This window comes from Natrix helvetica (assembly GCF_964273705.1).
Source record: "Natrix helvetica genome assembly, chromosome: 3".
Classification (NCBI taxonomy): domain Eukaryota; kingdom Metazoa; phylum Chordata; class Lepidosauria; order Squamata; family Natricidae; genus Natrix; species Natrix helvetica.
In genome coordinates, this window is record NC_138549.1 from 121,224 (window position 1) to 138,736 (window position 17,513).

The 17,513-nt window shown below is 44.4% G+C and overlaps 1 protein-coding gene across 1 annotated transcript in view; it reads left to right on the forward strand.

The window, feature by feature from the left end:
* The window catches only part of WDFY4 (WDFY family member 4), a 130,448-nt gene that overhangs the window by 16,636 nt on the left and 96,299 nt on the right, over positions 1 to 17,513 (forward strand). Inside the window, exons 13-17 of the mRNA XM_081948944.1 lie at positions 5,406 to 6,007; positions 10,188 to 10,281; positions 12,987 to 13,201; positions 13,823 to 13,989; positions 14,315 to 14,507. Of these exons, the coding sequence (XP_081805070.1) occupies positions 5,406 to 6,007; positions 10,188 to 10,281; positions 12,987 to 13,201; positions 13,823 to 13,989; positions 14,315 to 14,507 (1,271 nt within the window). The remainder of the gene's footprint in view (positions 1 to 5,405; positions 6,008 to 10,187; positions 10,282 to 12,986; positions 13,202 to 13,822; positions 13,990 to 14,314; positions 14,508 to 17,513) is intronic.

Consider the following 17,513-nt stretch of genomic DNA (forward strand, 5'->3'; position numbering starts at 1 on the left):
TATTGGAGTAGAGAGAGCAGATTTAGCTGGTGTGGCTATTTTTATTTCCATCATTATCTGGAGGTCTCCAGATGTAAAGTGGCAGAGAAGAAGAGGACGAGGCTGCTCTCGGGGAGATGACCTCCTTGTCCAATTTCCACAGGATCCATTTGGCCACCGTGAAGAACAGAATGATAGTAAAGAGGCCCTTTTATCTATGACTTGCCATGCCTGTTATTTGGCAGGATACTCTTTAAGGCAGAAGGGGTAGAAAGACAGGAGCAGCTGGTAACTGATTAGTGGAATCTTAGATTTTTAATATAATACACTATATTGCCATATTGCACTGAAAGCTATATGTAGAGATGGTTGTTCATAATAACAATTTGACTAGATAGTGAAAAGGGTAAGTGTGTCAGGCAAAAACAGAATTAATCAAACCAATCAAACTTTTATTTATAAACCGCGCCCTTTCCTAAGCAGGACTCGGGGTGGTGTACAGTCATTATTAAAAACCATATACATATCAAAATAGAATACATAGACATAGACATAGACATAGACGGAGGAGGTAGAAAATATACTGTACCATATTTAATTAAAATACAAATAAGATTAAAATTCCCTTAAAAAATCCACAATAAGATGTTTGCCAGGAGGTGAAAGATGGAGCTATAAATCGGCTAAGCCAGCTAATTGGAACAGGCAAATGCAAAACAGAATTAATTAACCAAGTACGCAGTAAACAATTTAGAAGTTAGATTTAACTTCCCATGTTTGGGATAAGAGCCATGGTGGCACAGTGATTAAAATGCAATATTACAGGCTAATTCTGCCCACAGCCAGGAGTTCGATCCTGACCTGCTCAAGGTTGACTTCCATCCTTCCTAAGTTAGTAAAATGAGGAACCAGATTGTTGGGGGCAAAATGCTGGCATTGTAAACCTTCTAGACCAGCGATGGTGAACCTTTTTTGGCTCGCGTACCATAAGGGGGGGAGTGCAGGGGGGTTGTGCGTGGGTGTGTTGCACCCATAATGCAATGCGTGACCCCCCCCAGTGCACATGCACGCATAAGAGACACTCCTCCCCATTTTTTGCATGCTTTTTTCACCCTCCCCAGGCTCCAGAGGCTTTATAGGAGTCTGGGGAGTCTGGGGAGAGTGAAAACAGCCTCCCACCCCCCGGAGGCCCTCTGGAGGCTTCAGGGACCTTCAGGAGGCTTCCCTGAAGCTTCTGGAGGGCTTAAACCAACCCTATGAGCAAACCGGAAGTCTGTTCCTGAACTTCTGGTTTACCCATAGGGCCGTTTTTTTGCGCTCCGGAGGGCCTCCCGGCGGGTGAGGCTCTTTTCGCCCTCCCCAGGCTCCTATAAAGCTTCTGGAGCCTGGGGAGGATGAAAAATGGCTTTTAAAAAGGCTGAATTTAACTGGCCAGCTGACAGGGCAATGCCTTGCATGCCCGACAAATGGCTCCGTGTGCCACAGGTTCACCATCCCAGTTCTAGAGTGTGCTGTAAGGTAGAATGGAGCAGTATATAAGTCTAAGTGCATTGCTATTGCTATAAACCAAATTTTATATGTATGTATGTGTATATGTATATGTATATAATTATATAATTATATAAAGACAATAGCACCTGTGGAAAGGAATTTTTCAAGAGTCCAATCATCCAGCAGGTTGGTGAAAGTAACTTACCTTAACCTAGAGACTGATGCTACTACCAGTCCATGATACCTACTGATGGGGAAATGATTTATACGTCCTAGGGCAAGTCTATTTTCCTGAGGAAATGTGAAAAGAGGCAGTTTCTATACAGAATCTCTTATTGCTGAATTATTAGTTCTGGGAGGGATTCAACCTCCAGAGTCTTTACTCAGAATAATTTGAATCCCATTGATGAACCTTTTTCTTGTGTGCTCCTGATTCTTTATTTTCATTTTTCATTTTCCCTAGAAGGTTGCAGAGGAAAAAATTAAAGCTATAGCTTCCGTATTAGAGATAGTGGAAGGATTAACCCCCCACCCCCACCTCATACCCGGATCCTCTCTGAACCCGCCACAGCTACAGCTATGCTAGCATTCTTCTTATCGCTAAGTTTGCTGCTTGCCTGAAATGATATAAAAACTAATGCAGCTTTGATGCCTAATTCTGACAAATTATAACTATATTAATACATAATACGAGAGAATGAATTTACTATCTGTAGCCTTTGGGATCATGATTACATTATGTTCAAATTCAGATTGATTTGCTAATTTATATTTAGCTGTTAAACCCCAAGTGCAAGTGCTAGAGAGTTCCAGAGCGGCAGGCGGTGGGCAATTATGAGGAATAACGAAGAAACCCATGCAGAAATAAATTCGGTTAGCTGTAACCTAGTTAGGGATTTCCACTCCAGGCAGGCCTGTTACAGATTAAAGCCAGAAGAATAGACAATTAAATTGTAATAGAGTTAGAGCCAGAAGAAATGCGGTTATGACTGACCTCTCCAGATTGTGTCAAAGCCATTCTGATACATCAAGGTCCACTTTATTAGGTTTATGCATCTTCAGGAGTTACTGCCTGGTGTGATACATTAGCATGCAAACTGAATGGCAGTAACTAAGTTTCCTCCTTGGGTCTCTGGCACACACCCTCCCCTCTTTTAGAGGATGAGGAAGGTAGGCGTAGGGGAGAAGAAGAGGCAGAATTGAGAAGTTTGCATAGGATGAAATTTTGAAATCATATATCTTTAAAAAATTAAAATCCCTCATACAGGAAACACATAGCTCATATCCTCCTAAGTTCACAAAAGACAATTTTCTTTTTTTCCCCCAATCAATTTTTTTTATTTTTTATATTCTTTATACATACCACTGCATGAATGGTATGGTATCTGGCTATCATACATTTCAGTACACATACACATAATCTTATTACTCCTAAATATTACATTTCATTTCCATTATTTCATATTATTTATACATGCCTTTTGTTATCACCTTTCATTTCTAAACCTTCTTTCTGTCCTTTTGTATATCTTAATGCATTAATATATAATTGCTATTATTCCCCTCTATTTTCTATCCCTATTTTAACTCCCCACCTTCATATCGCTATAATATTCAAATATGTGTTTTTCACCTATTTTGTTATTTATATTTCCTTAATTAAATCAGAATTGTATCCTTCATTCTTCCATTATTCAATATCTCCATATACAGTTTTAGTACCAATCACAATCATTTATACATTTAAAGTACTTCTATTCATAATCTTTCCAATTCTTCAATCCCTGTAATTCTACTACTTGTTCCTTGTCTGGCCTTTGGATGCTTTGAAAAATAGCTTGACCCCCCTCCTCCCTGTGGCAGCCCCTCAAATATTGGAAGATGCTATCCTGTCTCCCCTGGTCATCCTCTTCACTAGACTAGCCAGGCCCAGTTCCTGCAACCGTTCTTCATATGTTTTAGCCTCCAGTCCCCTAATCATCTTGGTTGCTCTTTTCTGCACACTTTCTAAGACAATTAAACAGTGGAACAGCTTGCCACCAGAAATCGAGGGTGCTCCGTCACTGGATATTTTTAAGAAGTGTTTAGACAGTCACTTATATAAATTAGTATAGGTTCTCCTGCTTGAGCAGGGGGCTGGACTAGAAGACCTCCAAGGTCCCTTCCAGCCTATTCTATTCTATACTATTAATACACGTGTGTGTGTGTGTATTCCATTTAGGTTGCCCTCATGTCTTATATTGCATCTGTATTTAGTCAATCTCTTTTAGCCCACTGTCCAGAGTTCATAACTTCAAAAAGCAAAACTTCCTAGTCACAATTTTAAATGTCTTATCAATAGTCAGTCCAATCAATTTAAATTCACCAGGAGATTATCCACGCCTCTTCAATTTACTTTATATGTTCAATAATATTCAATGATGTTCAGGGACTCTTAACTGAAGTCCTTAGTTAATAATCAAATCCTTAGTGGTCTTAGATTAGATCCATGTCCAACAAATATTTTCAGCCTTTTAAAGTAATTATTTCAAAGCTTGCATATTTCCCTTTGCATCAGTAGGTGGTGCTCTCGTTGCTGTCTGCTTCAGCCTCTCTTCAATGTTATTGACAGTTCCAATTTCAATTATTTTAAATTATAAAATTGATAATTGGGCAATATTTGTAAAATGGAATTTAGGACTTTAATTCCAGAATTTTAAAATACTCTCAATATCACATCTTTTAACTTTGAGAACTAAGTTTATATTTATCATTTAAAAAGCAATTTTTTCCTTCTTCAATTCTCTGGTATTTTTCCTATGTGCCCATTCGCCGCTTCAACAAATAGCTTTAAATATGCTTCCCCCTTGGATTTCTGGGGTCAACTTCCAATAAAAAAAATTTTCTCAACCAGATCATACTCCATTCACTTTCTCCACTCCAGCACAGTCTTGGGTATTCCGGCTGTCCCCTGCTTCATGGTGGCCATATTGGCTGCCACTGCTCCTCATCTTCAGATGAGGGAGCTTTCCAAGTCAGGGAGGAGAGATGCGGCTCTCCTCTACCTGCCAGTGATCCCCCTTTACTTCACCACCCCTTCAGGGTGGCTATGGTCCAAATTTGGACTCTTTGATGTGGAGAGGTCGGAGCCAACCGCGGAGCTCGTTGATCAGGCTTCGAAAGGTGCCAGAAGTAAAACCAGAAGCTCTAAATTCAGGAAAGACAATTTTCTGATGAAGTAAACTGTAGTTCACAAAAGATTATGCCTTTTAATAAAACATGTTACTCTGAAAAGGTGTTACCAGATGCCTTTTGATGAAAGGGTAAATCATTTTGTCTTATGATATGATAGCTGTAGCTTATGGTCTGACATTGTATGGCCCAAATGTCCTGGCTATAAAGACTCAAGCCATTACCCTCATGCAATTAGACTACTGCAATGCATTTAATATGGGGCTGCCTTTGAAGCTTGCCCACAAGCCATTGTTAGTTCAAAATACAACAGTCTACTGCTTGATTGGTCCTAGCCACTACAATCATAAAATTCCTATTTTAAAGCCCAAGATTGGAGCTAAGGCTTATGAATTGGTGGCCAATAGGTTTTCAGGTGCAATTCAAAGTGCTTGTTATTATGTATAGAATCACATGCAAATTAATATTTACTGTATGTAGCTGTTCCTATGCTAACCAGAGTGAGCCTGTCTGAGGGGCCCTTCAGGGAGAAGCTGCTTCTGGTGTCTAACCTCCAGGAACTGAGACCAGAAAGTGTTGTTTTTCTGTCATGCTACCCATATTATTAACAAAAGGGTAGGCTGAACCCTTCTGCAGAGACTTTCTGGAAACAATCAATTTGGAGGGCTTTAGTCAAGACCAGTTTTCTCTGGAGTTGGCTGCTGTTCTTTGCAAACTTTGTATATATGGTGATAAGTTCTTCTTTCCTTTTTCTCCAATGCTAGTCTCTGCTGAAGACCCTGGTGAACCCCAAGGGTCGCTCCGCCTTCAGAACCAGCAGTGGCTTCAATGGGCTGTTTTCCCTTCTGGCTGACATGGAAGGTGCCTTGCAGGACCCGCCTTCAGGTGTCTGGGCCTCCTTTGGCCACAGCCACATACTAGGACTGATCCTATGCATTCTCCAGACAATGGCAGCCGCTCTGTACTTGGACCCTGCCAATATGGGCTTCTTCCAGGAGAATGGTCTCTTTGAGAGGATGGCGGAGGACCTTGGCATGCTTGGCTGCTTTTCAGCACAAAGGTGGGGACAAATTCCTATGCAGCTCAACAAACCACGATCCTTTGTTGAGCTTTCAAATGCAGCTGTTTGCTCACCTGAGCTTTTCCCAACTCGGCTAAAAAGCTGCATCCAGATATTCAGCTTCCTTGATTCCATGGCCAAGATGAACCCCTTCGACCTCAAGAGCTGCTTGGAGGAAACAGATCCTCCCACATTGGGCATTCGGGATGGGACAGAAAATCAGCAAGAAGATTCTCCAGGGAATCTTTGGGACCCTAGAAAGTCTAGCGAAGTAGCTGCTGTCCAGCTGCCAGAACCCCAGAACAGGTAGGCCGTTGATGGTTATGATATAGAAAGTTGAAAGTACTAATTTGGATATTCTAATTATCCTATTTCTTACACGTCTTGGGGCCTATATTTTCATGAGTGTACACATTTATAGATCACTCCAGTGTAGGTTTACCGAGAATACAAGCTCAAATGATGTAATGTTAATTGCAGACCTAAGTATACCCTGTGTTAGTCACAAGGAAGGGGCACAATTATTTCAAGTGCAAAGGAGGTTATTGACATTTTTTCTTTGCTATCACTTGCCATCAGCAGTTCCTCTTCTAAAGTATTTTCCCATTCCTTTAGAGAAAAGTGGTTTGAAGAACACCTTGGATAGGACAAAAGGGTAGCCTGCAGTTTGCTTTAGTTTCTGAACACCATGGAAGTCCATTCCAGTTCATGCATATTTGGAAAATATAAATGTAAATGAAGCTCTGATCAAACTGACTGGCATTACTTCATAGCCTTCTGGATCTTTCTGCTTTCAAATAATGCTTAATTATAAGTAGAATTATATATGGATATCAGTCTAACTTAGTGTTCCTCACTTTGGCAAGATGTATGAATTTCACCTGCCAGAGTTCCCCTGCTGGTGGGACAACCACACATGATAAAGTTGCTAAGGTGGAGATTACCTGGACTCTCGGCCCCTCTCAGCCCCATGGTGTAGGTGAAGCCAAAAAGGGAAGACCACCCCACCCCAATCATTCCTGGAAGCCTGCCCAAGTTTCTACTAATTAAAATTAAAATGGGTTTATTAAGGGAGTTTCTTGTGCATGCTTAAGTCTCCAGAGTGTGCAGTCTTTTCTTGAACCCCCCCCCCTTTTTTTTTTTAAGATTCAGCTGCATATGTTATCTAGATATATGGGAAGTCTTTGATTGCATAGATGGACTGTTTGTTGACAAAATTATAGATATTTAATGTTGGATCTAAATTGCAAAATATGATATTTAGCAGCCTATAACAAGTCAAATAAGGACCAACAATTTATCACAGTGGTTCCCAAACTTTTTCAGTCTACCTCCAACTTGGTTCTACAAACTGATCCTCAGTGCCCCCCACCCAGTGGTGGAATTCAAATTTTTTTACAACCAGTTCTGTGGGCGTGGGTTGGTGGACATGGCTGGGGGAGTCATGTGACTGGGCGGTTTGGATGACGGAAGGAAGATAGCAACTGTAAAATTCAAAACTGTAACAATTAATTGCACATTTATTCAAAATCCAATTTAAAAAAATTTGTAGTTAATGTTAATTCAACAAAATTGTTGAACATGATCCAGTGATACCAGGTTTTCAAAGTCTGATAGTCATTTATCAAGAACCTTAGTAACTAGTAACATAGTAAACTTAGTAAAATCTAGTAACTACTTCACCGTTCAGTAAATTCTTAATGTGATGGATGGGCTTGATAAAGTGATACCAGTTTCCCAATGTCTGGTTTTAAGTCACTTAGCAGGAGTCTTAAATCTCCACGTTCAGTAATCTGGAGTCGATTTCTTTGCTTGGAGAGAAGTTGGATAACCACACTGAAGCCACGTTCCACCAAATATGTTGTTGGAAATGCAACAAGGAGCTTCTTAACCACTCTCCATAGTGCAGGATAGTGATCAGAAATTTCTTTCTGTAACCAAAACTCTTGGTACGATTTCTTGAACTTTGGCTTCAGCTCAATGTCACCAACATTTGCTTGAATTATTTGATGAGATTATTGCATGGTACCTAGGGATTCTCAATATGGAAAGTGAGAATGGGAACATTTTAACAGATCTATATGTTCTTGGGTTATAATTTTAACTAAAGAACCATGGGGAAATATAGACAATGGAGTCCAATCCCCTTCCTCAACAGTTTGGAAGCAAAGAATAACTCTAGCAAAATGTAGCCTTTTACCTCTTTGGGGAATAATCTTCTTCTTCTTCTTCTTCTTCTTCTTCTTCTTCTTCTTCTTCTTCTTCTTCTTCTTCTTCTTCTTCTTCTTCTTCTTCTTCTTCTTCTTCTTCTTATTATTATTATTATTATTATTATTATTATTCCCAATACAACTCATGCAAAGGGTCATCCACAACTACATTACATTTTCTACACTCATATTTGTGATTCCTTATAACTTCTTTAAGCTTAGTACATTAGTGACATATATATCACTAATGCAGTTTCCTATCTCTTCCATTGATGTAATCAACACCTTATGTATTGAATACAAGTATATCAAGTATAAGTTAAACATGAATTGAAAAACATCTAATCCAAATGTATAAACTGTGAATTTATTATATAATCACAGGCAAACATTGCCTAAGTCCTCTACCCATGCACATTATAAGACAGATAAAACTATCTTAGCTGGCTGTTGTAAATATCACTCTGCTAATTCAACAAAAAATGCTCCTGCATGAATCCTTAATGCAGAACACAGCTAAAAGTGATTTTAGCAATTTTCTTCCCAAGTTAATTCAAAATGTATAGCCAAATGTTCCTCTATTTTTTCCCCAAGCACTAGGGAGGATTGTATTCAAAACCAGACACTTTTGCTCTCTGTGTGTGTGTGTGTGTGTGTGTGTGTGTTTGCTTCTGGTTTCCAGAAAGAATTTTACCTGTTTTTCAAATTTTGGTCCCATTCGCATCTCTCTTAGGATTCAGCAGCCTTGCAAGGATCCCTGGCTTGCTTATAGCGCAGGGCTGCATGGCCGCCTGCAAGCACAGGCGTGGGGGTGGGGATGGTGGCGGGAGCTTACCTCCTAGGTGCTGGCCGCACCACGTAAACTACCGCCCGTCACCCCGGGGAGGGGAGGTCTGGCCGCCAGAAAAGGGCTTCTGCTGAGGTGCCCCGTGCAGGCAAAATAGCGAGCGAGCGAAGGAGGATCAGGCAGGGCACCAAGGCCCCTTCACCTCCCTTTGCTCCCACTTTGTCTTGATGAGGTCGCTGCAGCTTCCGGGCACAGACAGACAGAGGTAGCCAGAGCGGCCCAGGCGAGCGAGCGGGCGAGTGATGGAGGATCAGGCAGCTCATTCGCTCGCCCGCCCGCCTGGGCTGCCCCGCTGCTCTGGCTACCTCCGTCTGTCCGCGCTCGGAAGCTGCGGCGACCTCATCAAGACAAAGTGGGAGTGAAGGAAGGCGAAGGGGCCTCCCTTTGATCGCTCGCTCCCCCTGCCCGTCCGCACTATGCTAGCCCTGCCCACCACTCACTGATTGGCTGACTCACCAATTGCCCCACCCACCTCTAAGAGCCCTATCTATAGAAAGCCAAGTAGAAAAAAAGGTAACTGGGTTTAGATAGGGCTCTTAGAAGCGGGCAGGGCGATTGGTGAGCCAGCCAATCAGTGAGCAGTGGGCAGGGCTAGCATAGTGCGGATGGGTGGGGGGAGCGAGCGATCGAGCAGCTTCCAGATGGGTGGGGGTGAGTGAGCGAACTGGTTCTAAATGGCTTGCTAGAGGGGGCTACCTCCAGCACTCCTCTGCCGCACCCCTTGCCTCTTAGCGCCTCCTGCTGTCCCCTGCCTCTTAGTGCCCCCCTAAGCCATCCCACCGCCCCCTAGAGAGTGGTACCGCCCACTTTGGGAACCACTTATTTATCATAAGGAGAGGCACCAAACAGTAATATTTCTTTTTCTCTTTGCTATTTTTCTATCATCTTGGGAGGAGCCATAATTCATTCACAAAATTATGAAAAAAGGAGGCAATTAAAGTTTCTACTCATTAATTTTGTTATAAGGCGGTTTCAAATAAGTAGACACTTCTCAAATGTTGGGAAAACTGAATGCCTTTTTTGGTAACCTGGATGAAATAAGTCCTTTTACTCAGACACAATGAAATGCAAGCCAATCCTTACAGAATACTACAGAATTAGGGTTTCTCCCCCCTGCTTCAGAAAGGAAGAACTGAATCACAAAACATGTTCCTTCCCTTTTTCTCCCGAGGGAAAATGCCTGATGGAACTCCATTGTGGAGCTTTGCCTTCCCTGGGGGTGGCTGGGAGGGCCATCTTTTTCTGGGGTATCCTTGGCCACCAAGGAGGTTGCAAATTCTCCTCCCCTCAGAGTTTTCAGAAGCATTTGCTTTCCTGTTTTTATGCAAAGAATGGACGAGAAGGACTGTGACCTGGTTCCTACTCTTTCGTCTTGAGGTACACAAATGTACAGAAATGCCGTAGGTGTCCTCTTCTCTTTTCTCTGAAGGCCACAAGGTGAGGATTCAGTGATCGTGTGTCCTGGAGCCCTGTGTGTCATGGTGACACTGATTGGCAAACTCTACAATGAAGCTGACCCTGAGGTAAGTCGACAGGTGACTGATGCCCCCGAGGGAGACTCAACTTCACACAGGTGAGATTATATAGCATAGCCTAGCATACTCATTACTCCTTTCAAAATACCGTAAATAGTTTTATGCAAAAGAAAAAAGTAATGAAAGAAAATGAAAGAAAAAAAGAAAGGAAATCTATTCTACACCCATCCGATTTACAGTGCCCTCTTTCATCTGTATTCATATCCACTTGATACTAAAGCCACCCAACTGCAAAAAAAAAAAAAAAATAAGGAATCAAACATTAGCATCCTCATCTGCAGCCTAAGTTATATGCCAAGTATAACTTGCAAGGCACTCCCAAGTATGGAGTCTGCTGGTGAGGGGAGAGTCACCTCATAGGAGCAGCCATGATGGGGTGGATGGAACGGCGGACATGTTTGCCCTCAGACTTCATCCTGACACAAAGTTGTGGGCTTATTTGCTGATTTGTAATTGCATCTCCTGTGCCCCTGTCAGACTCTGGGAGGGATGTGTAGGGAAATCAATCCATAACAGCTGGGGAAACGAGACTACTTTCCTGTCACCATTAATTTTTTTCACTAAAACCCTTTTTTCCTGGAATGAGCATCTCTGAAAACGGCACATTTTATTCAAAACAAGGCAATCTCATTATTGGCAGGACTGCCGTCATAATACGAACAATCAATTCCTTGTACTCCATTATGGCTCTATTGAATTTGTGAGGGCAATGCGGATTTACTGAGCCAAGATCTTCACGGTGTCATTCTTCCCCTTAACCTTGCTTTTTTGCTGAAGCAAAATTATTATTATTAGGAAGAGCAATATTTAAGGTACAAAAAGCATTACTGTCTACTTAGAAAATCTAGTTGACTCTTTCCCAATTGCTGGTGAATTAGAGGCCCCAATTCATGAAATTCCTTTGCAACCCCGACTGAAGGGACCAGGAAATGGCCCTGAATGGGTCGGTCCCTTGGGTAGCTTTCGCTCATTCGCTCAGGCAGGTCTGAGCTGGCTTGGTGGTGGCCATCCATCAAAAGCCCATCACAGATGACAGATTAACTGGCATGGCAGACCTTCAGATATCTTTCTCATTACCTTGGTTCTCAAGCAGGATCGTGGCTCAAACATGAATGGACTGCTGATCTTTAGCTGAGCAGAGAAAAATGAGCCTGACCACCGTCTTGGCTTGGGTTATAGGAGAGCGTTATAGTATGTGTGCCAGACATCCCAGAATGTCACTGTTTTATTGTTCAGATTTATAATTTTAACAAACAGATTTACCGAAACTACTCCATTTATTATAGGTCTACACTACTTGACACAATTTTTATTTATGTACTAAATAAATTCAACTTGTTTTACCCCCTGTTAGATTAGGATGAAGAAGGTGGCCATAACTATCCCCACCTTTTCTTTAAAATGTGTATTCAGTTACTTTCTGCATATTCTCTACTTTCCCAAGTTTTAAATTAGCAATTCTTTCTAATTGGCGTAAATTACCCATTTTCCACTTAGCCATCAGAATCCCTACCTTTCTACAGCGGAAAGCATGCTCTGAATCAGGGGTGGGGGGAACCAAGGCCCCTTTATGACTTGTGGACTTCAACTCCCAGAATTCCTGAGCCAGCCATGCTGGGAGTTGAAGTCCCCAAGTCATAAAGGGCCCGTAAAGGTTCCCCCCACCCCTGATCTAGAAGATCCTCTTATGAAGCTGGATCAGTTTTAAGTCCTCTAAGCAGCCCAGACTGAGTCAAGGATATCGAAAGAATATAGACATAATCAATCACCTTTTTTCCCTCCTCCTTCCCTCCCCCCCCCCTCCGCCCTCTCCAAGAAATGTAGCAATAGGATCCAGATTTATCATATTTAGGAACCTAAATAAAATTTGGCTTATTTTTTTTAAATTTACTTTCGGTTTTTATCCTGCCTTTTTTCCATCTACAACTTGGGGGTGAAGATACGTAATGCTCTTTCCTCATGTAGTAGGTTTCCCTAGAACAACCCTGTGAGGTGGGCTGACAAAAAGCGACCGGCCCATTTGCCTGACTGATTTCTCATGCTTAAAGTGGAGAAGAACTCGCAGTCTTCCAGCCAGCAACTTAATTATTAATTAATCTTAATTTTCAACCTATCTAGCATCATTTTGGAGACAGCACACTACAATGGACATAAACATCCCTGAACATAATCTGCTGTTGTCTGATCACATTTATTATCTTAGCCTTTTTCCAATAGCCATTTCAGTTAAATTTTGCATTTATTCCCTGTCTGTTGTATTTTATGAACATTTATATCGTATACAAAATGCCCTATTTCTAATGTCTGATTGTGAACCTGTGTGCTAATATCAACCAAAAATTAAATGTTCAGCAGCCCACCTTGCAACTCTAAAATGCTCCAGTAAAATTAGTGTGCAATGGAGATAGCACACGAAGAGGCAACTAATTTCAATAATATCTAATATGGAGCAATGAATGAGCCTTTGGCAATTTTATATTATTTGTAAACTTATTTATTAACTGTGTGTTGTGGCTGGCCAACCCTGGGTTCCTACATCATTTCTTAAATTTTTGTTTAGAAAGCCAGACTCTGATTTCTGCAATGACCCAGGGCCACTCTGTGTCCATTATGGCTGCCTGTTACTGGTTGCCCTGGTGTTGGCAGCAGTCCACTCACGCCTGTTCTTCTTGCCCTGCCTTGGCTTGTTTCAGTTGTCCCTGGAAATCCAATTCGCTGTGGCTGACCATATTCAATCCTTGATGGTCTTGGAGAAGAACCGCCAAGTGGCTTGTGCAGCTGGCCTGCTGGGCAGCCTCATCAGCTCCTGCCCAGACGTTCTGCATGATGCACGCAGCCCCCTCCACCTGCCTCTGATCCGGCTCTTTGAGAAGCTGGCCTCCCAGTCCATTCAGCCCGAGGCCTTAAGGTGATGTGTCGGTGTATCACAACCGGTACCTGTTGGGCAACCTGGGGCTTCAGGACTTAGTGACTATTATTTTTGAGTGCTGAAGGTGGGGAGTGTAATCACCTCATGGCTGCTGCTGTGTTGCAATATTTTTGGGGAGGGCTTATTTTAGCACATGCGCTCAAAAGCCCGAGTGGGCTTATTATTCGGGGAGGTCTTATTTTGGGGAAAACAGGGTATTTGTATCTTGCCTGTTTTATTTTTACAAATAACTCAAGGTAGTAAACATATGAAACACATCTCGTACAGTAGTTTCTGTTTCTTATTTTATTTTTCTTCATTGTGAAGTACAGTATTGGTAACATGCTGCAGAGATGCAGCTGGTAAGACTCTGAAACTCCGCTAAAACCCGTGGCAGCATCTTTCAAGACTCCTGTCCTCAAGAACCGCTGGCCAATGCCTCCGGCAGCCTTGGGTTTGGGGAACACACAATGAAGATTTTGAAGCAATTCTAGGACCTTCATTCCCCCATCTTTTGCACCCACCCCCCACCCCCGCCATGCACCTCCTGCATAGATGCCTCATCCAGGTGTTCCTTTCCTTTTGCAATGGGTCATTTGTCCTTCGCTTGATCTCTTTCAGACAATTCCTGTGCCTACGGATGATGCCCCTTCCTGTTGCTCCCCCACCCCACCTAAGCCTCCCCCTGGCATCCCTAAGTGACAGAGAGGAGTTGGGCAGGGTCCAGAGGAGGGCAGCCCAGAGGAAGGTGGATCTGCAACCCAAACCCTGTGAGAAAGAGCTAAAAGGTCTGTTTAGTCTACAAAAAGATGAATGAGGAGGCATGTGGGAATAGTTTTCAAATATAATGAAGAATTCTCAGAGGGAAGAGGAGATGGACGTGTTCTCTGTTGCTTGAGGGGAAAAAGTCAACACAGGCAGATCTCACTTAACATCCATCTGTTCAGCAACCATTTGAAATGATGAGGGTGCTGAAGGAAGCATCCCACTCACAACTGTGGAATGCCTTGTTGGCCTTTTTCTTGTTACTTCTCTTCTTTATACTGTGCTTCTCAAAGTTCCCAGTTTGAAACCTGCCGTAGCGTCACTAACTTGGTATCTTTCTTGTATTAGGTTCTGGAATAGCTGCACGGAATGACACCACAAAGCAATCTCTGTTGGGCTCCGATCCCCCCGAGTGCTCTGCAATGGCTCTTCAAACGACTGTGACCCTCATTTCCTTGACAACCCCACGCAGCCTGCATCTGCACAGCCCCTGCCTGGCCCCTTCCTTTGTGGAGTTCGACATGTCCCTCGATGGATACGGGTAATATAGGATTGACTTCTGCTTCCCCTCGCAACATTCCTCATCTCAGCCTCCAGGTCCTTTGCCTTTGGTTCCATGGAGTCTAGTTCAATTTGTGGATAGTTCAAAAATTGATCAACCAATCTGTTATTTAGATGCCTAATGCTTTGTCATCTAAAGGAATATCATCCATTTATGGGGAGAATAATAATAATAATAATAATAATAATAATAATAATAATAATAATAATAATAATAATAATAATAATAATAATAATAAATATTTATTTCTTAGCCGCACCCTCTCCCGAAGGACTCGGGGCGGCGTACAATGAAACATATGAAATAAATATGGACAAAACAAACATATAACAGAGACATATACCGAGACATACACAAGGAGGAGGTCGGCTGATAAATAAAACAATTAAAATACAATATTTAAAAACCCCTAGATAATTAAATATAATTAAAATACCCAGTAAAAGCCCGTCAGGAGCGATATGGTTAGATCAAAGTTGAGCCAGGCCAGCTGCTTGGAATAGGTGGGTCTTAAGCTTAATACGAAAGGAGCGGAGGTCAGAGGTATTCCTAATATCTGGAGGGAGGTCATTCCACAGGGCTGGGCCCGCCACAGAGAAGGCTCTACTCCTAGGCGCCGCCCCCCGACACTGTCTTGTGGACGGCACCTGGAGGAGGCCCTCTCTGTGCGAGCGGATTGGTCGCAGGGATGTATGGGGCAGAATACGATCCCGCAAGTAACTAGGTCCTGAGCCATGGAGCGCTTTAAAGATTATTATCAAAACCTTGAAACGCACCCGATAGACCACAGGAAGCCAGTATAGCTCACGCAGGAACGGTGTCACATGGGAGTACCTAGTACTCCCCATAATTACCCGCGCGGCTGCGTTCTGGACCAACTGTAGCCTCCGGGTGCATTTCAAGGGAAGCCCCATGTAGAGAGCGTTACAGTAGTCCAAGCGAGACGTCACCAGCGCATGAGTGACTGTGCGTAAGGCGTCCCGGTCCAGTAGGGGGCGCAATTGACGCACCAGGCGAACCTGGTGGAACGCCCCCCTTGCCACGGCTGTCACATGGTCATCCATGGACAGCCGGGCATCCAGGAGGACGCCCAAATTGCGCGCCCACTCCACGGGGGCAAGTTGAATGCCCCCAATGGCCAATGATGGAATTAATTGGCTGAACCGGGGAGCTGGTACCCACAGCCACTCCGTCTTGGAGGGGTTGAGCTTGAGTCGGTTGTCATCCATCCAGATCCGTACGGCTTCCACACACCGGGACATCACTTCGATGGCCTCGTTGGGGTGGTTCGGGGTGGAAAAGTACAGCTGAGTATCATCAGCGTACAGATGGTATCCCACCCCGAAACCACGGATGATCTCACCCAGCGGCTTCATATATGTGTTGAAGAGGAGTGGCGAGAGGACCGACCCCTGTGGCACCCCACAAGTAAGGGGGCGTAGGGTCGACCTCTCTTCTCCTGCCAACACACGCTGCGTCCGGTCAGAAAGGTAGGAGCCGAACCACCGCAAAACGGTGCCCCGGACCCCCAGCCCCTCCAGCCGGCGCAGCAGGATACCATGGTCGATGGTATCAAAAGCCGCCGAGAGGTCTAATAGGACCAGGATAGAGGAACAACCTCTGTCTCTGGCCCTCCAGAGATCATCCACCAACGCGACCAAGGCCGTCTCCGTGCTGTGACCGGGGCGGAAGCCGGACTGGCACGGGTCTAGATAATCATTTTCCTCCAGATGTCGTGGAAACTGGTAGGCCACCACACTCTCTACAACCTTCGCCAAAAAGGGAAGGTTGGAGACAGGACGATAATTGGCCAGCTCCAAAGGGTCCAGGGAAGGCTTCTTGAGCAAGGGTCTCACCACCGCCTCTTTCAAGGCGGCCGGGAGAGACCCCTCGCTCAGCGAAGCATTCACTAGGCCCAGGAGCCAGTCTCGTGTAACCTCCCAGGATGCCAGTACAAGCCAGGAGGGGCACGGGTCCAATAAACATGTGGTGGGTCGCAGTCGTCCACGCAATCTGTCCAAATCCTCGATGGCAACCAAGTCAAACTCCTCCCAGATCGATACCTCAAGACTCGCCATGGACGTCTCCATTGGATCACTGACAGGAACCCAATCTCTCCGGATTTGAGCGATTTTATCCTGCAGATATTTACCAAATTCCTCTGCCCTGCCCTGTAGGGGGGCCTCCCGCGGCCTCTGAAACAAGAGGGAGCGGGACACCCGAAACAGGGCGGCAGGGCGGTTCTCCGCGGATGCAATGAGAGTGGCACAATATTGGCGTTTGGCCACTCTCAATGCCACAAGGTACGTCCTTAAATGGGCTCGTGCCTGTGTTCGATCAAATTCGGAGCGAGAGGATCTCCAACGACTCTCTAGACGTCTCTTGCGGCACTTCATCACCCTTAGCTCCTCGGTAAACCAAGGGGCTAGGGTGGATCGTTGCCGCCGGAGAGGCCGCAAAGGCGCCCCCCGGTTCAAGGCCCCGGTAGTTGCATTATTCCACGCAACTACCAGGTCCTCTACCCGGGGGCGGGTCAAGGTTACAGGAGGTGGCCCAAGCTCCGTCTGGAACCTATCAGGTTCCATCAGGCGCCTGGGGCGGAACCATCTGGAACTTTCCGGTTCCGCCTCCCCGCAGCGGGAGGTAGCACCAGGGAAGTCAAGACGGAGGAGTGAGTGATCTGACCATGACAGGGGAGTGATGGTTAAGTCCCCTCCTCCCAGATCACTCAGCCACTGGCCAGAGACAAAAACAAGGTCCAGAGTGTGTCCTCCCTCGTGTGTCGGGCCCTGAATCATTTGAGTCAGGTCCATGGCTGTCATGGAAGCCATGAACTCCCGAACCCCCTCTGATGCTTCTCCCATCGATGGCAGGTTAAAATCCCCCATCACTAAAAGTTTGGGGGTCTCAACCGCCACCGATGCGATCAGCTCGAGGAGTTCGGGCAGGGCCGCTGATGTATAGCGAGGAGCCAGGTATACTATC